Here is a 16,439-nt window from a genome sequence, read left to right as displayed (position 1 = left end):
GGCTTTGACCAGCACAGGACACTATCCTGTTGACAAACAAGGGCAAGAAAACACGGACCAAGTACCGCTGTGGTGTATATAATACTTGTGATGCTAAAGAAGAGCGACAGTGACTTGATCAGCAGAAAGTGAACGAGTTCAGGCGCGGACACGACCCGAGAGAAGGAAACAAGTTTGATGAAGCGGCCTGGGGCTGTGTTGAGTAACACTGTGATACGTCTCACAGCAGGGGCCTCGGCGCGACTGAGAGGCGAAGCAAGGCGACAGAGTCTGTGTCGGTGAGACTGAAAATATGGCTTGGGGATGTTACTGTTACAGCCCAAGCTCGTTGGTGCAAGTGCCCGCGCGCGGTCGCGACATGCGAAAGCGAAAAGAAAGCCCCCTCCTTGGACCTTCTCATGTAAAATGTCAGAGGGGCTTCATCCAGAGATATTTGGTGTGAAGGACCTAGAGAGAGGGAGGCTGGCGATGTCAAGTTGGTCGATTGATGACGGAGTCGAAATTGACTTGACGTTGGGAGCTGAAGCTCAAGTGACAGGATATTAATGGCGACGATAGTCATCCATTGGTGGATGGGCGATGCTGAAAGTGTTGTCGCGTGCGCACGGGCCACTTTTGAGTAGAGGAAGGTTGAAACTGAAATAGACTTTGGGGGCATTCCCGGCCGCTACAAATGGAATCAGGGCTCCTTCTTGGCATGCCCGTGGATGCATTATTAGAGAATAGCCCTATTGAGGAATGGATGGCAGTTGGGTGTTGTATTGTCTCGTTATGGTAACCTCAATTTAGTACATTGTTCCACCAAACAAGCTTCACTGTGTCTGTCCGAATGTTGACCATTTATGACCTATTCACCCAAACTAGTAGTTAAGTTACTGCATTCGCTTCCCTTGCCCAGGGTCATATTATAAGCTTATTGTTTCATGAAACTACAATCTCAATAATTGTCTAGACTCATTGTGTGCGTACAGTAACCAGTTCTCAGACATTTCTCAATACCATGGTCAAAAGAATGGCTACTGCGAGAATTGTAAGCTACATTACATACAACAGCTCGTAAGAACCACTGGTCTTCTCAAAGCACAATGATTCATTGCCAATATCAGTAGCCAAGATTTCTATATAATCATTGATGATATGATCGCTGCAAACTGCTATCCTCAAACCTTGCTGACTATACCCGTCATCCAGCCCAGCCTCACAAAGCATATATTGTATATTAACGAGCTTTATCATATCTAATCAATGAGCATCATCTTTGGTTCTATACTCACGCATTGTCCAAATGTCGAGTCTCTCCATCTTTGTAGTAGTCAAAGTGTGGGGAGATGGCCGGGCTTTCTTCCCGCCGACGCACCGTCATCAGCGACGACTAAGCAAACCGTTTACCACCACCACTAACTATTGATGCACAGCTAAAACATCCCACCGCCCAAAAAGCACATACCACCACCACTTCAACATCACCATCCTCCCGCTGTATATGTAATCACGGCCACGGTTCTACACGCAATTTGTCTTGTTTCATTGCATAGCGAGCCCTCGACTTTGCACCGCTCACGCACCGTTAATCACGAACGTCTTCGCCCTGCGCCCATGTGAACTGAACTGAACCACCTTGATCCCGATCATGTTGGTACAACCACCGAGTTCACCTCCAGACACCATCCTTGACAGGAGCCGAACCCAACACCTTCACCCTTAATGACACCGACGATCACCTACGATTCTCAAGTTTCCACGATAATACACATTCAGTGACCCACCCACCAGCCACATCACTACGTCCCGTCGGCATCTGCAGCAACGACCACCACGTCCCAATATGCCTGGGCTACCTTGTAAGCGCCGCGCCGAACCGAAAGGCTTCCCAGTCTGACCTATCCTCCCCAGCATCCGTCGATCTCGACGAGTGCATCTCGCGCTTGTACAACAAGGAGTTACTAGCCGAGTCTGTCATTGAAGCAGTCTGCGCCAAGACGAAAGAACTTCTTATGCGCGAGTCCAACGTCGTCCATGTTAAAGCGCCCATCACCGTCGTAGGAGATATCCACGGCCAGTTCTTTGACCTCATCGAGATTTTCCGCATCGGCGGCTACTGCCCCGACACAAACTATTTGTTCCTTGGTAATCGCCCGCAGAGTCAGACATCGACCATGTGAATAATATTTGCTGACCTCGGCGGGGTACAACAGGAGACTACGTTGATCGTGGCATGTTCAGTGTCGAAACAATATCGCTACTCGTTTGCTTGAAACTACGGTACCCTAATCGCGTACATCTCATTCGAGGAAATCATGAGTCGCGCGGTGTGACACAGTCGTATGGCTTCTATACAGAGTGCTCACGCAAATATGGTAATGCCAATGTGTGGCACTACTTTACAGACATGTTCGACTTTTTAACTTTGAGCGTTGTGATCAACGACCAAATATTTTGCGTTCACGGAGGTAGGCAGATTTTAAGCTTACAAACGTGGCTAAACTAACGGGATAAATCAGGCCTTTCCCCTTCTATCCATTCAATCGACCAGATCAAAATCATAGATCGTTTCCGTGAGATCCCCCATGAAGGTCCCATGGCCGATCTCGTCTGGTCTGATCCTGACCCTGAGCGCGACGAGTTCTCCCTTTCACCCCGCGGCGCGGGGTACACTTTTGGAGCACAGGTTGTTAAGAAATTTCTGGCTGTCAACAATATGTCGCATATCCTCCGCGCCCACCAGCTCTGCCAGGAGGGCTTCCAGGTCCTTTACGATGATCGTCTCAGCACTGTCTGGAGTGCGCCCAACTACTGCTACCGTTGCGGAAACATGGCCAGTGTTCTTGAAGTGAGTGACACGGGCGAGCGTTTCTTCAACGTTTTTGCGGCCGCGCCCGAGAACGATGTTCACAAGGACCTCCAACCCGGAAACGAAAAGTCTGCCGACGGTAATGCATTGCCAGACTACTTCTTATAGACGAATTTTGTTACGAATACACACCTACAATGCCCTGGAGCTTCAAAGCTCGGGCTTCACGATATTCCGCATCAATGATACCATGTCTTGAAAGCAAGCATTCACGTATTGCAACAGACAATAGACCTGCATTGCATAGCATAGACTTTGATGTATATAAGGATTTTTATTCTCCTCCAGCATTGAAGCTCCAAACCGAGCTCAAGTACTGTCTCGTCAGTGACGAGTAGATGATACGAAACAGAGCAACCACCTTTCTCCGGCCCAAATTGGGGGGGGTTTCTTTTGCTTTTATGTGAGTTTTTTGTGTGAAAATTCTTCTCCAATGTTCAGGTATCTCATTATCTCATGACGTGTGTGATATGTATTTTTTGAGTTATGTCGTCGGGTCGCGCTATCAAGGTGTTGGTGTCTGTCTACCAGTCCTTGGCGATGTCGAAACTCCACTCAAACTCGAGATGCTTCTTCTTATCGTCGTCCACGAAGCTAGAGATGGCGTTGTAGTGACCACGAGCAAGCATGCCGCTAGGTGCCTCCTCCTCTTGGACTGGGGCGAATCAGCAGCTAAATCTTGACCAACTTTAAGCGTGAAACTTACACTTCTTGACGTAGGTGGGCTGCTTATCAGTGTTGGGAGCATAGCTGCCAATCATCTCAGAGTCCTTGGAGACTCGGATACCCTTTCGCTTGACGACCTGGACGTAGTGAAGACCGCTGAGAATCTCGTGCTGGACCTTGAACTTGGCGCTCATGGTGAACTTGGCGCCCTCCTTGATGTTGAAAGGCTTGTCCTTGAGGGTGGTCTCGCTTCCGGGGGTAGAGAGATCGATGGTGACGGGAGGGCGACCAGGAGAGTCCATGGTCAGTGAGAGAATGATGCAGACTCGGGGGTCGTTGGGGTCGGAGATGTCAGTACCACCACCGAGACCGAGGGACTCCTTATATCGCTGGAGAGACTCATCGCCGGCATCTGAAGAGAATCCATGTTAGCTTTTGAGTTCGAAGAGCAATTGCAGTGGCTGGTGCGGTAAGTGGGCAAGGCGGAGACAGTCAATTCTAGGTGTTGGCTCAAATACAATAGGCAGAATTGTCCTATAGCAATAACTGCAGCTGCAGTATGGCTTCGACCACATCATACAGCAGAGAACAGGGCAGGATCTCAAGATCATGCCATGTCGGTGCCATGCTGCGAGACGGTGCCACATGCTCAGGGGCCGTGTGTTGTGCATATCGCAGAGCCTCACTAACGCGCCTACTGTACGGGTCGTCCAGGGAAGCGAGTGTACCTACCCATCTGCTGGTACTCAGCCAGACTCTGCTTGGGCTGAGAGAGCTTGTAGCCCTGAGTCTCCTCGGGCATAGTATCATCGTCGTGAGAAGCCATGGTGGATGAGCGGGGCGAAGCTGATGTGCAAGAGGCGGGGTGTTGAAGAAACGGAGGATGCTATAGCGAGGAATCGATACCTAGGAAGATATCGGGTTAGGTAAGAAAGTTGGAGGTAAGAAAAAAAGGAAGGAAGAGGAGAGGAAGGGAAGAGGAAAAAGAAGAAAGCTTACTCGTTAATCCCAGCCAAGGTCGAGTCGAGGTGAGCTTTGTCCCGGGCTTGCTTGGGCTTGGACTTGGTTTTTAGGTTGGGTCTGGGCGGGCTTTGGAGGGGCTTATGGCGGTGACGATAGAGGGGCTTCCCGTTCCCGCAGGCGGTGTTGCAACAGGTCGCAAGAGCTGGGCTGAGTTTGGGCTAGGCTAGGGGGAGGGCGGTCACTGAACGAGGTTGCTATGGTGGGTCAGGACACTTTATGGGGGTCTCTGATTGGCACATCAATCATCTCAGGTCAGAAATACGGAGAACAACGCCAATGGACGTTGCCGATTCTTATGGAGAATGCTTCGTTCAGGGGTTCAATGTGAGACTGGTCCCGAAGGTGAGGCTTATTTTGTGATGGTTAATGGCGGCTGAGGCTCTGAGTGTCTGGAGTCTTCAATGGAATGTTTGAAAAGGTGAGTAATGATACATTAAATAAAATGAGATTGTCTGTTGCCGTACCCATTGCCTTAATGTAGCTTGAGGAATGGGCGGTGGTGACTAGGCCTTGGTTCGTGGATCATATCAGATCAATATCGATCGAGGGCATCGCGATTTGGGTTGTGAATAGACGAGGCTCGTATTCTGTTGGACCACCCTCCTCTGATTAACAAGCATGTGACTTGTTGACGCGGCCTTTATACAATCCCCTGAATTTGTTAGTATATATAACTTTTCACTGTAAATTTAGTGTTTCTTGTTACTTGATTTCATGATCAAGGTTTTCAACAGTTTGATGTTCATCAGATGAAAAAGTATAGAGTTCGTCCCGACATGGTGAAGATATTCGATATCTGTACTACCATCTCTGCCAATTACGAGCTTTTAAGCATCTCCTTCCGATTCATGAAGCTTTTCCTGGCCAGATCATGGCACCTATATGATCCGAGCCTCCTCCAGGGTAGACTGATCACAACTTGGTCAGAGTCGAGATAAGAAAGTGATTTAGAACCTGCAAGTCACCAACTCTGAACGCGTGGACCAGTCGGTAATGGACCCATAATCCACAAACATCCGCGCTGCTGTCATGCAAGTGAATGCACGTCGACAGATTTGAGACATAAGCGGCAATACATAATAACGTAACCCAGTTATAGCCAGTCTCACAGGGCACTCCATGTAAGTCTCGCTTGTCACTACATGAGCAAGCCTGGCAAGCTAAACCTGGGGTTGAGACTCTGAAGCAGTGACAGGAATTACCTGAGCTGAGCCATTGATTAGCTTGAATTGCTTTTGGGATGAATCCGTTATCCCCAGTCAAACTCTATTCGAACGCTCTGAGGTCTGTTTTAGCTGTCAGATCTGGGCGATCAGCCGAGAAAAACACTGGCTCACAGAGCACAGCGTTGCCGTGCTTGACGCGCGATAAGTGACATGGTGCGCCGTCATTCGCCAGAGTCGCAGATGTTAAAAGCCCATCTATCACCGAGCCCAGCAGAGACAAGTGAGACTACTGTATGTACCTACAGAGGTCACACCCATACATTAGACATCGTCTTCTTCAGTGAGGTTAGCTCATTCAGCCCCATGCATGTCGTGTCTCTTGCTTGTTTCGCTTCCATCTGAATCCCGTCTCATGGCGCAACCGCAACCGCAATCCTAAATCTGAAAATCACAACCCGAACCCATGCGCATTTCCCCGCGTTCTGAAAAAGAACAAAGTCGCCTGTTTTCGCGCGCCGGGCACAGCGAGGTCCAGGGGGACCCTAGGGACTTGTTGGGGGTGTGGTTCATCCTGAAGATCGACGACTTTGGTTGGCGCTGGACCTGTTGGGCTGGTTGCTAGGGGCGGCAGAAGAATTGCTGGCTGGCTCTAGAACAGAGTTTCCCCACGTGCACTCCTGGCTAAGTTAGTAGCAGAAGTCGAAGTCGAAGACGACATCATGGACTGTGGAAGCGATGATACGCGACTGATAAGCTACCTAGGCTGCAAATCACGTAGGTAGTTCTCGACGCCGTTACTTGGCTCAACAAATAAAGAAATAATCAAATCAAACGAGCATCGGCGACTAGATCTGCCGGTAGAAAAAAAAAAGAGGGACGTGAAGAAGGGAACCTATTTCGTTGGTACGTACTTGTTGCTTCGCTGGCAGGGGGAACTCTTCGGGTAATAGCGCTAAGTCAGGTGCACGGTAAAATGGGGGTAATTTGATCAAATATTAACGGGCTACCTCTGACTTGCACAGCTTCACCACCCAAGTATCAGTACCAATCTATCTCGCAGCTCTCCACCTTCTGACATCACGCTAATCTCCTTCTAGCCCAACAGGGCCGTCTGCCAAATCCTCGACGCTATCGAGCATCTAATTTGCGCGACTGGTTTCCCGTCTCGTCTCAGCTCTTCCCTCGTCTCGCTCGTCGACTTTGTCGCGATCCTTTTTCCACCCTCACATACTTCATCTTGCTTTTCTTCTTCTCCCCCCTTATCTCTACGGCATAGGCACCGTTAGATTCGTCCACCTCTTATCAATTTTACTGCCTGAAGCGCCATTGACGTTCTTCACGGCTCCTTTCTTCTGCTGAATGAATTAAGCCCTGCATTGACACGGTACGTCCAAAGCCAAATCTACTACGGCCCGTCCCCCCCGAAATCGAGCCCGCGTCTGGAAACGACCACCTTTCATCGCAATCGATCACTGACGCGACTTTTATCCTTACACAGGCTCTACTACCTAATTTATCATCTTTTGCGCCCCGGTATACGAGCGCCAACACTGCCGCCCGTCGCGATTACGCTTCGATTTGTCGGCTCTCCAAATCGGTCGTGTTGCGCATAAGCATCATACAAAATGGCCTCCCATCAAGAGCGCACACTGCCCTCTAAGCACAATCCCCTCATGACAGAGGATGTCCCGGATTGTAAACACTCCCAAGCTATTTCAGTGTCGCGAGATCGCAAGCTTACAATTGTTTCTAGACACGGATTTGGTCGCGCGTAGACGTCTCGGACAAACCAAGCTGACACCTAAGATGGCCGGCACTGGTGAAACTGAGCAGGCGGCTCTTGGTGTTTTCGATTATGCGCATCTCCGAGCCCCCCTTCCCAAGGGCATCGTTTCGGGCATCTTCAAATCGAGCCCTTCCAGCTACTTCTTGATGCGACGCAGCTTTGACGGTTACGTCTCGGCGACAGGAATGTTCAAGGCGAGCTTCCCTTACGCTGAAGCATCCCACGAGGAGGCAGAGCGCAGGTACATCAAGTCTCTTCCTACTACGAGCCCCGAGGAGACTGCCGGCAACATCTGGATCCCTCCGGAGCAGGCTCTCGTCCTCGCCGAGGAGTACAAGATTGCTCCTTGGATTCGCGCGCTTCTCGATCCCGCCAAGATCACCGTGACCACAACTCCAGACTCTTCTTCGCCCAAGAAGAGCATTACCGCCCCTCCCAAGTTTGATCTTGCTAAGGCGTCGCATCCTGTGCTTGCACCTCCCACCCCCTCAACTATTCCTCGAAGTACTCGATCTCGTCGTTCTGCTAGTCCCACAAAGAGCACCAGGCGCGCCCCTGCCTCGCCTCGAAAGCGAAGCACCCGCGCCAAGGCCGAAACTGTGGAGACGATCACCGAGAAGACTGATCTCGTAAATGGCGTGGCTGAGACCGAGGCGAAGGTCGAGGAGACCAAGCGTGAGGACATTGTTCTGCAATCGACCGAGTTTGAGCCAGCTATCGTTCTGGAGCCCAGGGAAGAGGACCCCAAGGTCAAGGTGCACGTTGAGGAGGATATCGTCAAAGATGAGGACGGTGTTGAGACTAAGCGCACGATCACAGAAGTTGAGCTTCCTCTGCCCACAGCGGGTGAGCCTCCAACTGCCGAAGAGATTGCCCAAATGATGGAAGCAGCTAAGGAGATGGTCCAGAAGACCAAGGCTGACGAGGAACAAGACGAGGTCGATGAGGCCCCAGGTTCAGCCAAGAAGAGCAAGCGAAAGGCTGCAGATATTTCTGTTGGCGACAAGGACAGCGAAGGGCTAGAAAAGATACCAGAGCATCCTAGGGCCAAGAAGGTGAAAACTGAGACGGAATTAAGGAAAGAGAAGGTGAAGAACCGGGCGTTACTTGGCCTGGGTGCCACGGTTGCAGTTGGGTGAGTACAGACCTATCTCCTGACTGGAGATTCCATGCTAACGTTTGACAGCGCGATTGTTCCTTGGCTTATGAACTTTATCTAAGCAATGAATTGTATGTCATGTCTTCGGAAAATAAACACGGTCTTTTAGTAGGGACCTGAATAAACCCACCACGACCATGGCTGAGATTTGGGACGGGCGGACTGGATTGGATCGGCGCGGCTATTGTATTTCTTGGTTGTTTTCTTCATTTTCGTCTTCTGTCGTTGTGTCTCGTTTTAACGGAATCACTACCCAATACTCATGCACCCTGCTGCTGTAATGAGAAGTCGAGAGTGGCATCTCGTTGAGACGACACCCTTTCGATGTCTTTACTGCTGCTATTACTTACCATACCACATCACTATACCATACCTTATCATACCATACCAACTTTGACCTTTCCTCTTTTTTTTTATCAACTTTTATTACCAAAAACTTACTTCACCCCCCCTTGCACATACCCCTTTGACCTGGGAGATACCAATACTAGAAGAGTTGGTAGAGACTGGGTCTTTTGCTTGATTGGTTCTGTTTGCTTAACTGGAGATTTCGGAACGACAGAGATGGAGATGGGCATGATGAGGGATGTCCATATGAGAGGGGATGGTAGAGTTGACTGTGTTGACTCTATAGGATTATGTATGAAGACGTTGAAGTAAAATAAAATGAAAAATTAATATGATAAATCGTGTCTAAGTGAAACAAGTATGAAAGATTGGACAAGTCCTCAGTTATGATGAACCTGTGGTGAGTTTGCCCCAGGTTTTAGTGTCTTTGCTCCCTGAATATCCCCCGCAGCTCAGGTGCCTGCACAGGCTTCCCCGCATCGACCCTCCGCCTTTTTAACCATTCCATGGATCTCCAACTCGGTCATCGTGGCGTGTCATAGTGAGAGAGACTCCCCCGTAGATAAACTCGGTAGGTCTGGCTAAGTACGGCAATGGCCGGCTGTGATTCGGGTAACCATTCCCCCACACGCCAAACTTTGAGTGAGACCCAGGGCATTTTGTCTGGTATTGTAATGATTTATTTCTTGTATCTTGTCCAGCTTCTTGTTTAATCTTATATACCTTGTTCCAAGTCAGACATTGGTTGTGATCTTGTCTAGTAAACTTGAACTGTTCATCGTCCTATACTCAGCTATCATGAGACCTTCAACACGGCTTGGAAGCTTGATGCTTCGTCGAGGCTTTGCCAGTTCGGCACGACGACTAGACAATTACGGCTTCATCGGTCTAGGACAAATGGTACACATCTCCTTTCAAAGAATGGTGTTCAAATACTTACACAGAAAATAGGGTTATCAAATGGCAAAGAACCTCCAGTCAAAGCTGAAACCGTCAGACAAGGTCTCCATCTTTGATATCAACCCTGAATCAATGAAGGGTCTAGAAACAGAGATGAAGGCTGCTTCAACGGGAGCTCAAGTTGAACTGGCAGCCAGCGCATTCGACGCCTCCAAAGATGCTGTAGGTGATCCCACTCACCGTGTTTGTAGCTGTCTCACTGACACATCTAGGACACAATCATCACTGTACTGCCAGAGCCTCAGCACGTCAAGGGCGTATATGAATCCATCATCACATCATCTCTCCCCAGGAAGGACCGCGTTTTTATCGACTGTTCAACCATTGACCCTTCAACATCTCGTCAGGTCGCCAAGACTGTGTCTTCCGCCGGGCAAGGCACATTCGTTGATGCGCCCATGTCTGGAGGTGTTGTAGGCGCAACTGCTGGAACGCTCACCTTTATGCTCGGTGCTTCACCCAACCTCATTCCTCGTCTCGAGCCCGTCCTTCTCCTCATGGGAAAGAAAGTCCTCCACTGCGGTGACCAAGGGGCAGGTCTATCCGCCAAGCTCGCCAACAACTACCTCCTGGCTCTGAACAATATCGCTACCGCAGAAGCCATGAACTTGGGTATGCAATGGGGTCTGGATCCTAAGAAGCTAGCTGGTGTCATCAATGTCAGCACAGGACGATGCTGGCCCAGTGAGGTCAACAACCCCGTTGCCGGTGTTGTAGAGACAGCACCAGCCAACAGAGACTACCGAGGAGGATTTGGGATATCTCTGATGAAGAAGGATCTGAGACTGGCTATGGTGGCTGCTGAGGAGGCTGGCGCGAGGATGGAGTTGGCAAAGACGGCGTTTGCGGTTTATGAAGCTGCTGAAAAGGAGGAGAAGTGCAAGGGACGGGACTTTTCTGTTGTGTACCGATATTTGGGCGGTAAAGAGGAGCAGTCATGAAACAGTTGAGTGACCTTAGAAGAAAGGGGTGATGACGCATGGCTCGTCTAAGTTGGGTTGGTGTTGTTAACTCGTGCGTGCTCGTTGTGGAATAAAAGAATAATAGACCAAGAAAGAAAGAACAAATCCATGGCATGTGATGGTCACACTAAAAGGGCAGTGTTAGTGTTACAGTAGAGATAAAGCTTGTAAGGTATCATCAGATCTAGGTAGATCTCATCATGAAACATTAATAAATTACACCTTGAGAATCGGGTCGGCAGCATAAAACGATCCGAAGTCCTCAGCAACTAAAAAAACTGATTGTAATTTGTGCAGCTGCAACAAAGGAGGGCGGCCGCCAAGTGTAATACTACACCTTCATAAACGCTAGACGGACACGTTCCAGAAGCGGAAATGCCCTGTAAGCGAGCAGCAGAATGCGAGGCCCGACGCGAGAAAAGCGAGATTTACGAGCTAAACAAGCATTTTCAACGTTGAAATAAGCGGATCTGCACCCGGGAATAGACATAACCGGGCCTTGGCACTCGCATCACCAACTGTTAACGAGCTAGTTCACTCGAATTTAACCTACGAATTAGTTACTGTTACCGTATTTACAGTGCTCTCAGGTATGGTTAATGCCCCGAACTCCGGGTGTTGGTCCCGTAAAACCCGGAGGAATTGGGTCAGGTCGTAATGAGAAAGAAAAATGAAATGGATGGATCGAGTCAGCAACGATGGATCTTGTAGGTATTGGATGCGCATATGTACCGTAATCATATTCGGCCTATCTTTACACCTTGTTCCTCTCTTTCTTTCCTTGCCTTTCTTCTTCTTCTTCTTCTTCTTCTTCTTCTTCTCCCTCTCTTGTCGTCTTTTCTTCTGTTTCTGTTTCTTCATGAAACAAGGATCCTTTCATACAAGCGGGTCGCTTGAAACGAATCCATAAGTCATCATCATCATACACAGACCAAGAGGCAAATACCGGTGACAATCACTGCCCTCTCTCCCTTAACCTGGCATTCATTCACCTTTCACATATCGAGCACTACTCCAAGATAGCTTCAAAATGTACGAATTATACGCTCGTCGGCCGGCGAGTTTCGACGACTGTACCGACATCACCGCCCTCTGTCCCGTCAGCGCAACTGTCCTTGGTTATGTTCCCAACAAAGGATCCAGCTACTTCTTTACGATCGGTTTTGCGATTCTGTTCCTATCCTCTGTAGGATTAGGTGTTTGGAAGAAGACATGGACATATGCTGCGACTCTGGGAGCTGGTTTACTGCTAGAGACGATTGGTATGACAGGAACTCACTAACAGGAAGAGAAAGAATGATGAAATGCTAACAAGTTCAGGATATATCGGCCGTATTCAGATGGACCCTAACCCTTGGAACTCATCAGCCTTCCAGACCCAAATCTGCTGCATCATCATCGCCCCGACCTTCATCTGCGCTGCCATCTACCTTACCCTCAAGCACGTCGCCCTCGCTCTCAACCCAGATCTCTCACGAATTCACCCTCGATGGTATCCTCGCATCTTCCTCCCCGCCGATCTCTCATGTCTCATCATCCAAGCCATCGGTGGTGGTGTCGCAGCAGCAGCAAAGCGTAACCAGCCTGGCCTCGCAAGGAACGGTAACAGGACCATCATCGCCGGTGTCGTCCTCCAGGTCATCGTGCTTCTCGCCTTTGGAGCCATGGGCACTGATTACTACCTGCGCGTGAAGAAGTACCTTCATAGTTCAGAGGCTGCCCCTGAGTCGCTCCGTGTTTGGCAGGACAAGAAGTTCCGCATGTTTGGCTTTGCTGTTTCGGGCGCCTATTTTGCCATTCTCACACGTTGCATTTACCGGTTAGTGCAGAATCCTCATTTATCCTATCTTCTTACATCAGCTGACGCGAGAGATCATAGAATTGCCGAAATGGCCGGTGGTTGGGGTAACCACATTATGCAGGATGAGCCTAGCTTCCTCGTCCTCGATAGCTCCCTTGTTCTCGTCACTGGCTTCCTATTGACGGCCTTCCATCCTGGGATTTTCTTCCCTCAGATGGCTGTCACTATGCAACGCACCAAGAAGACCGAGGCCGAGACACCCGCCGAATCTTCCAGCGAGGAACGAAAAGTTGAAAACTCTCAGACTGCTTAGAGGAATATGGAATAGACTATGTTATGATATAGGGAAGGGTATCTGTTGTTTGATCTTGTTTCAACTAGGGCGCGAGGTATTGGGACGATATTAGATCAAATCTTGTAGACTCGGATGAGTCCAAGTTGAGCGTGTCTTGATAATGCTTTCTATCAATATTAGGATTTGACCAGTCTATCGGCTTCTCCACCGTCATCGCTATCCGTCTCTTCTTCCTCCTCGTCATCATCTTCTTCCTCATCGTCGTCCTCCTCCTCCGATGATTCCTCTTCTGTCTCTTCCTCCGTCTCCTCGCTTTCTTGCTCTTCTTCTGCAAGCCAGTCATCAAGAGTCTTGGCACCCACTGCTTCACCCGTGCCTGTCCCTGTGCCGTTTGACCTACTAGGCATGACTGTCTTGGCCGCCTCATCGAGCCTCTCACTGGCAGGAAGTGTACTTCTTTCTACGTCGTACCTAGAACTTTGACTGCCTTCAGGTTCTCGAAGTCGGCGATCAGGCTGTTTTCCTTCCTCGACCCAGTCAGGTAAAGGTTCATATCCCCGAAGACCATGAATACCCCCACCACCTGCAAGCACCAATGTGGAAGAACCCAAGAGGAATCCCTTTCGAGATTCTGATGGACTCGGGGCATGTGGCGCTGGCTTCTCAGCAAGGAGCATCAGTGTCGCCAGCTGGGGAACTGCAAGAAGTGATCGATACATTCTCGCGCGATCACGGAGATCGAACGATGTATCATATCTCACTAGTAGCAGGACGTATTCCCATAACCTTACGATAGGATGAGTATCTGTATCCATAGGCGGGCCCTCCTCAGCATCCCTCTCCTTTTCAGCTTCAGTCCTGCGGTTGAGATGGTGGAGGTAAACCTTGGCCCCCAAGAGCAAAATCTGTTGCTTAGCAACTGGAGATTCATTAGAAAACTCCTTGAGCAAGATGCGAAGAACATCTGGCGCAATGTTGTCCTCTCCATTTAGACCTGAGAATTCACCCACGAGCCAGATGATTGTAGCACGAGCCTGAGGGTCAGTTGCAGAGTCGAGATTCTTTGCTAGGCGAACAACCGTCCCAACATGTCCCTGGACGTCCTGTTGTATCAGGTGACGAATGACTGTCAGTGACTCGGCAGCGAGAGTGCCGTCCAAGCTAGTAATTTGACCCAGGAGTAACTTCAAGCATCGAGGAGCTGCAGAGGTATCAGTCTGGGCGCAGCGGCCAATAGCACGCACCGCCTCTCGAACTAGGGCTTTGTTCGTTCCTTGGGAGAAGTGTTCAAGTTCCTTCAGAATAAGACTTTTAACGTGTGGGGGGCTGTGAGGGAATATGATCGTCAGGATCTCCAACTTCAATTCCCACACAGGGGCAGTATCGGTGGCCCGAACCAGGAAATGGCTGGCATATTTGACAAACTCAGTGGGTCGAAGAAGACAGACGGAGACGATGTTGAACAAGGCAGTCTCCTGGATATCCTGAGCTCCACGAAGCAAGGCGATCAGGGGGCCAATAGCCTGCTTCACGTACTCGGGTGTTCCGATATCGACATAGCACCGAGTGACAGCGACAACAACACCAGCATTCCTACTCTGCAGTAAAGGTCTGATGCCATTTAGCAGCAATGCCAGATCCGGGTCAAGCACTGAAGACCCCTGACTTTGACTACCTTGTCGCGATTCCCCGTAGAAGTCGTCCACTCGCTGGTCCTCAGAATTTTCGGTCGATTCGTCTGGCGACTCTGTCCCTCGAGGGAAGCACTTTCTCGCATAATACATCATCAATCGTAGTGTTGCCAGTTGACTCCATTCGTCCATATCCACCACTTGCTTGATCAGCGTGCGATAATGCTTGTGAATAAGGTCTATCCGGTCGGGGCATATCTCGAGGAAAGCTGACACGGCAGCTCCAGCAACATAGTATTGCTTGTCACCTAGCAAAGTCGTCAAATAATCGATCAACTGCGGCGCTTGACTCGGGTCTAATCGATGACATTTCGGAATCGCAAGGGCAGCTGCTTTCCGCACGTAGGGGCTCATGTCGGCCACACCCTTCTTGATAGCGAGAGATACAATCTGGCTGATGACGGGGACTCGAATTCCGGACATGGTCTTAAGGGCGAGAGCTCGGACTTGGGGGTTCTGGTCGGATAAGGACTTCTGAATAGTGTTGATGGAGAGGAGTGCGAGATCTGGCTCCTGTTCGGCATGGTGGATGAGGTATATGTAGACAAGCTTCTTGATTTCGATATTCGGCGAGGCGACATTCTTGACGACGGAAGAGAAGAACGGTAGAGTCTTGTGGTTTCGATACATCATCTGCCTCGTCACCATTAGCGTCAAGATACGTAGTCAAGAGAACAACACAACGCACCGCCATAACACGCCGTAGACCCTCGAGGACCTCACGCTCGTTCCTACTATCCAACAACTTCCTCATCTGGTTTCGATCCAAAGGTCTTGAGCTCGTGCGCGCACCGCGCGTCGCCTGGGCAGCATCGAGGGTGAGCTCCCTCGCTGGATGATCAGTCAGTTTTAGCTACAGATGAAAGCGGTCTATTAATAAGGAGACATACCGGTCTCCATGAGACTCGAGATCCTCGCTATGGACTCCATTGCGCGAGTGAGCTTTTGTCGAGCTTACGCCGCGTTTGAGAGGAGGAGGAGCTTTTGAGGGTGGGTTTTAGTGTAGGTGTTTGGGATGACGTTGAGTGATTGATGCTGCGGACTGTGGAGGTGGAGGGGCGTGACAACTGGTGGGGAGCTCAACTATCTGCCCTTAGACATTACAGCTTCATCTTTATATCGACAGATCGAGTTGAAGATTGAGGATAATTCTCAAGTTTCTTGAAATGAAATCATGACAGTCATTCCACAGACTTTGTCATCAGGGCCTAAACATGCGATATTAAACCTCGAAACTCAATTCTCTTTGCTCAAACCTGCTTGATATGAGCTACCCTGGATAAACTCAATGGTAACATCACAGCCATGGAATCCTCTCAACCCATCGTCGTCTCACCACAAACTCCTTCCGAGCTTCTATCATATATCATATCCTGCCATAGATATCCTTCGACAATAATAGTCGGCTCGTCAAAGGAAGAGTTTCAGAGCTCACTCATGGAGGAAATAACATACCATCTAACTCTTCAAGAGGAACAACTACAACTCCAAGACTCAGGAAACTCAGAAACAAAACCTTCTCATCATCTCCTAAAGGCACCTCTCTACCAAATAGCGATATCCCGCCATATAAGATTTCTATTTGTACCAACCGTCACACATCTACGCGCCTTTCTCTCCGTCTTTACACAAAAGGATTCACCAATACCAGCACCACCAAACCATACGCCCACATCTCGACCACCACTGCTTCTAGTTTACGGACTCCTAGCTCTTCACAGGGACGCCAGT

General features: G+C 49.6%; 7 protein-coding genes across 7 annotated transcripts; 5 read left to right on the top strand and 2 right to left on the bottom strand.

Annotated features, from left to right (window-relative positions):
• Window positions 1-1,825: 1,825 nt before the first annotated feature.
• On the top strand, window positions 1,826-2,162 carry J7337_004533 (uncharacterized protein; the record flags this gene model as incomplete). Its single annotated transcript, XM_044822227.1, has 2 exons — window positions 1,826-1,841; window positions 1,894-2,162. The coding sequence occupies 2 exons, from the start codon at window positions 1,826-1,828 to the stop codon at window positions 2,160-2,162; spliced, it is 285 nt and encodes a 94-aa protein (XP_044683560.1).
• Window positions 2,163-2,215: 53 nt separating this feature from the next.
• Window positions 2,216-2,959, top strand: J7337_004532 (uncharacterized protein; the record flags this gene model as incomplete). The annotated part of the gene is made up of 2 exons (XM_044822226.1): window positions 2,216-2,450; window positions 2,547-2,959. 2 exons carry the CDS (start codon window positions 2,216-2,218, stop codon window positions 2,957-2,959), a joined length of 648 nt encoding a protein of 215 aa, XP_044683559.1.
• Window positions 2,960-3,375: 416 nt separating this feature from the next.
• On the bottom strand, window positions 3,376-4,343 carry J7337_004531 (uncharacterized protein; the record flags this gene model as incomplete). Its single annotated transcript, XM_044822225.1, has 3 exons — window positions 3,376-3,506; window positions 3,558-3,929; window positions 4,250-4,343. 3 exons carry the CDS (start codon window positions 4,341-4,343, stop codon window positions 3,376-3,378), a joined length of 597 nt encoding a protein of 198 aa, XP_044683558.1.
• Window positions 4,344-7,331: 2,988 nt separating this feature from the next.
• Window positions 7,332-8,712, top strand: J7337_004530 (uncharacterized protein; the record flags this gene model as incomplete). The annotated part of the gene is made up of 3 exons (XM_044822224.1): window positions 7,332-7,401; window positions 7,460-8,627; window positions 8,679-8,712. 3 exons carry the CDS (start codon window positions 7,332-7,334, stop codon window positions 8,710-8,712), a joined length of 1,272 nt encoding a protein of 423 aa, XP_044683557.1.
• A 1,085-nt stretch (window positions 8,713-9,797) lies between these two features.
• J7337_004529 (uncharacterized protein) lies at window positions 9,798-10,900 on the top strand (the record flags this gene model as incomplete). Its single annotated transcript, XM_044822223.1, has 3 exons — window positions 9,798-9,899; window positions 9,951-10,121; window positions 10,172-10,900. 3 exons carry the CDS (start codon window positions 9,798-9,800, stop codon window positions 10,898-10,900), a joined length of 1,002 nt encoding a protein of 333 aa, XP_044683556.1.
• A 1,051-nt stretch (window positions 10,901-11,951) lies between these two features.
• On the top strand, window positions 11,952-13,035 carry J7337_004528 (uncharacterized protein; the record flags this gene model as incomplete). The annotated part of the gene is made up of 2 exons (XM_044822222.1): window positions 11,952-12,183; window positions 12,242-13,035. The coding sequence occupies 2 exons, from the start codon at window positions 11,952-11,954 to the stop codon at window positions 13,033-13,035; spliced, it is 1,026 nt and encodes a 341-aa protein (XP_044683555.1).
• Window positions 13,036-13,193: 158 nt separating this feature from the next.
• J7337_004527 (uncharacterized protein) lies at window positions 13,194-15,638 on the bottom strand (the record flags this gene model as incomplete). Its single annotated transcript, XM_044822221.1, has 3 exons — window positions 13,194-15,341; window positions 15,397-15,539; window positions 15,599-15,638. The coding sequence occupies 3 exons, from the start codon at window positions 15,636-15,638 to the stop codon at window positions 13,194-13,196; spliced, it is 2,331 nt and encodes a 776-aa protein (XP_044683554.1).
• Between the last annotated feature and the right edge of the window lie 801 nt (window positions 15,639-16,439).

Source organism: Fusarium musae, chromosome 3, assembly GCF_019915245.1.
Source record: "Fusarium musae strain F31 chromosome 3, whole genome shotgun sequence".
Classification (NCBI taxonomy): Eukaryota; Fungi; Ascomycota; class Sordariomycetes; order Hypocreales; family Nectriaceae; genus Fusarium; species Fusarium musae.
This window is presented reverse-complemented; position numbering and strand designations above follow the sequence as displayed.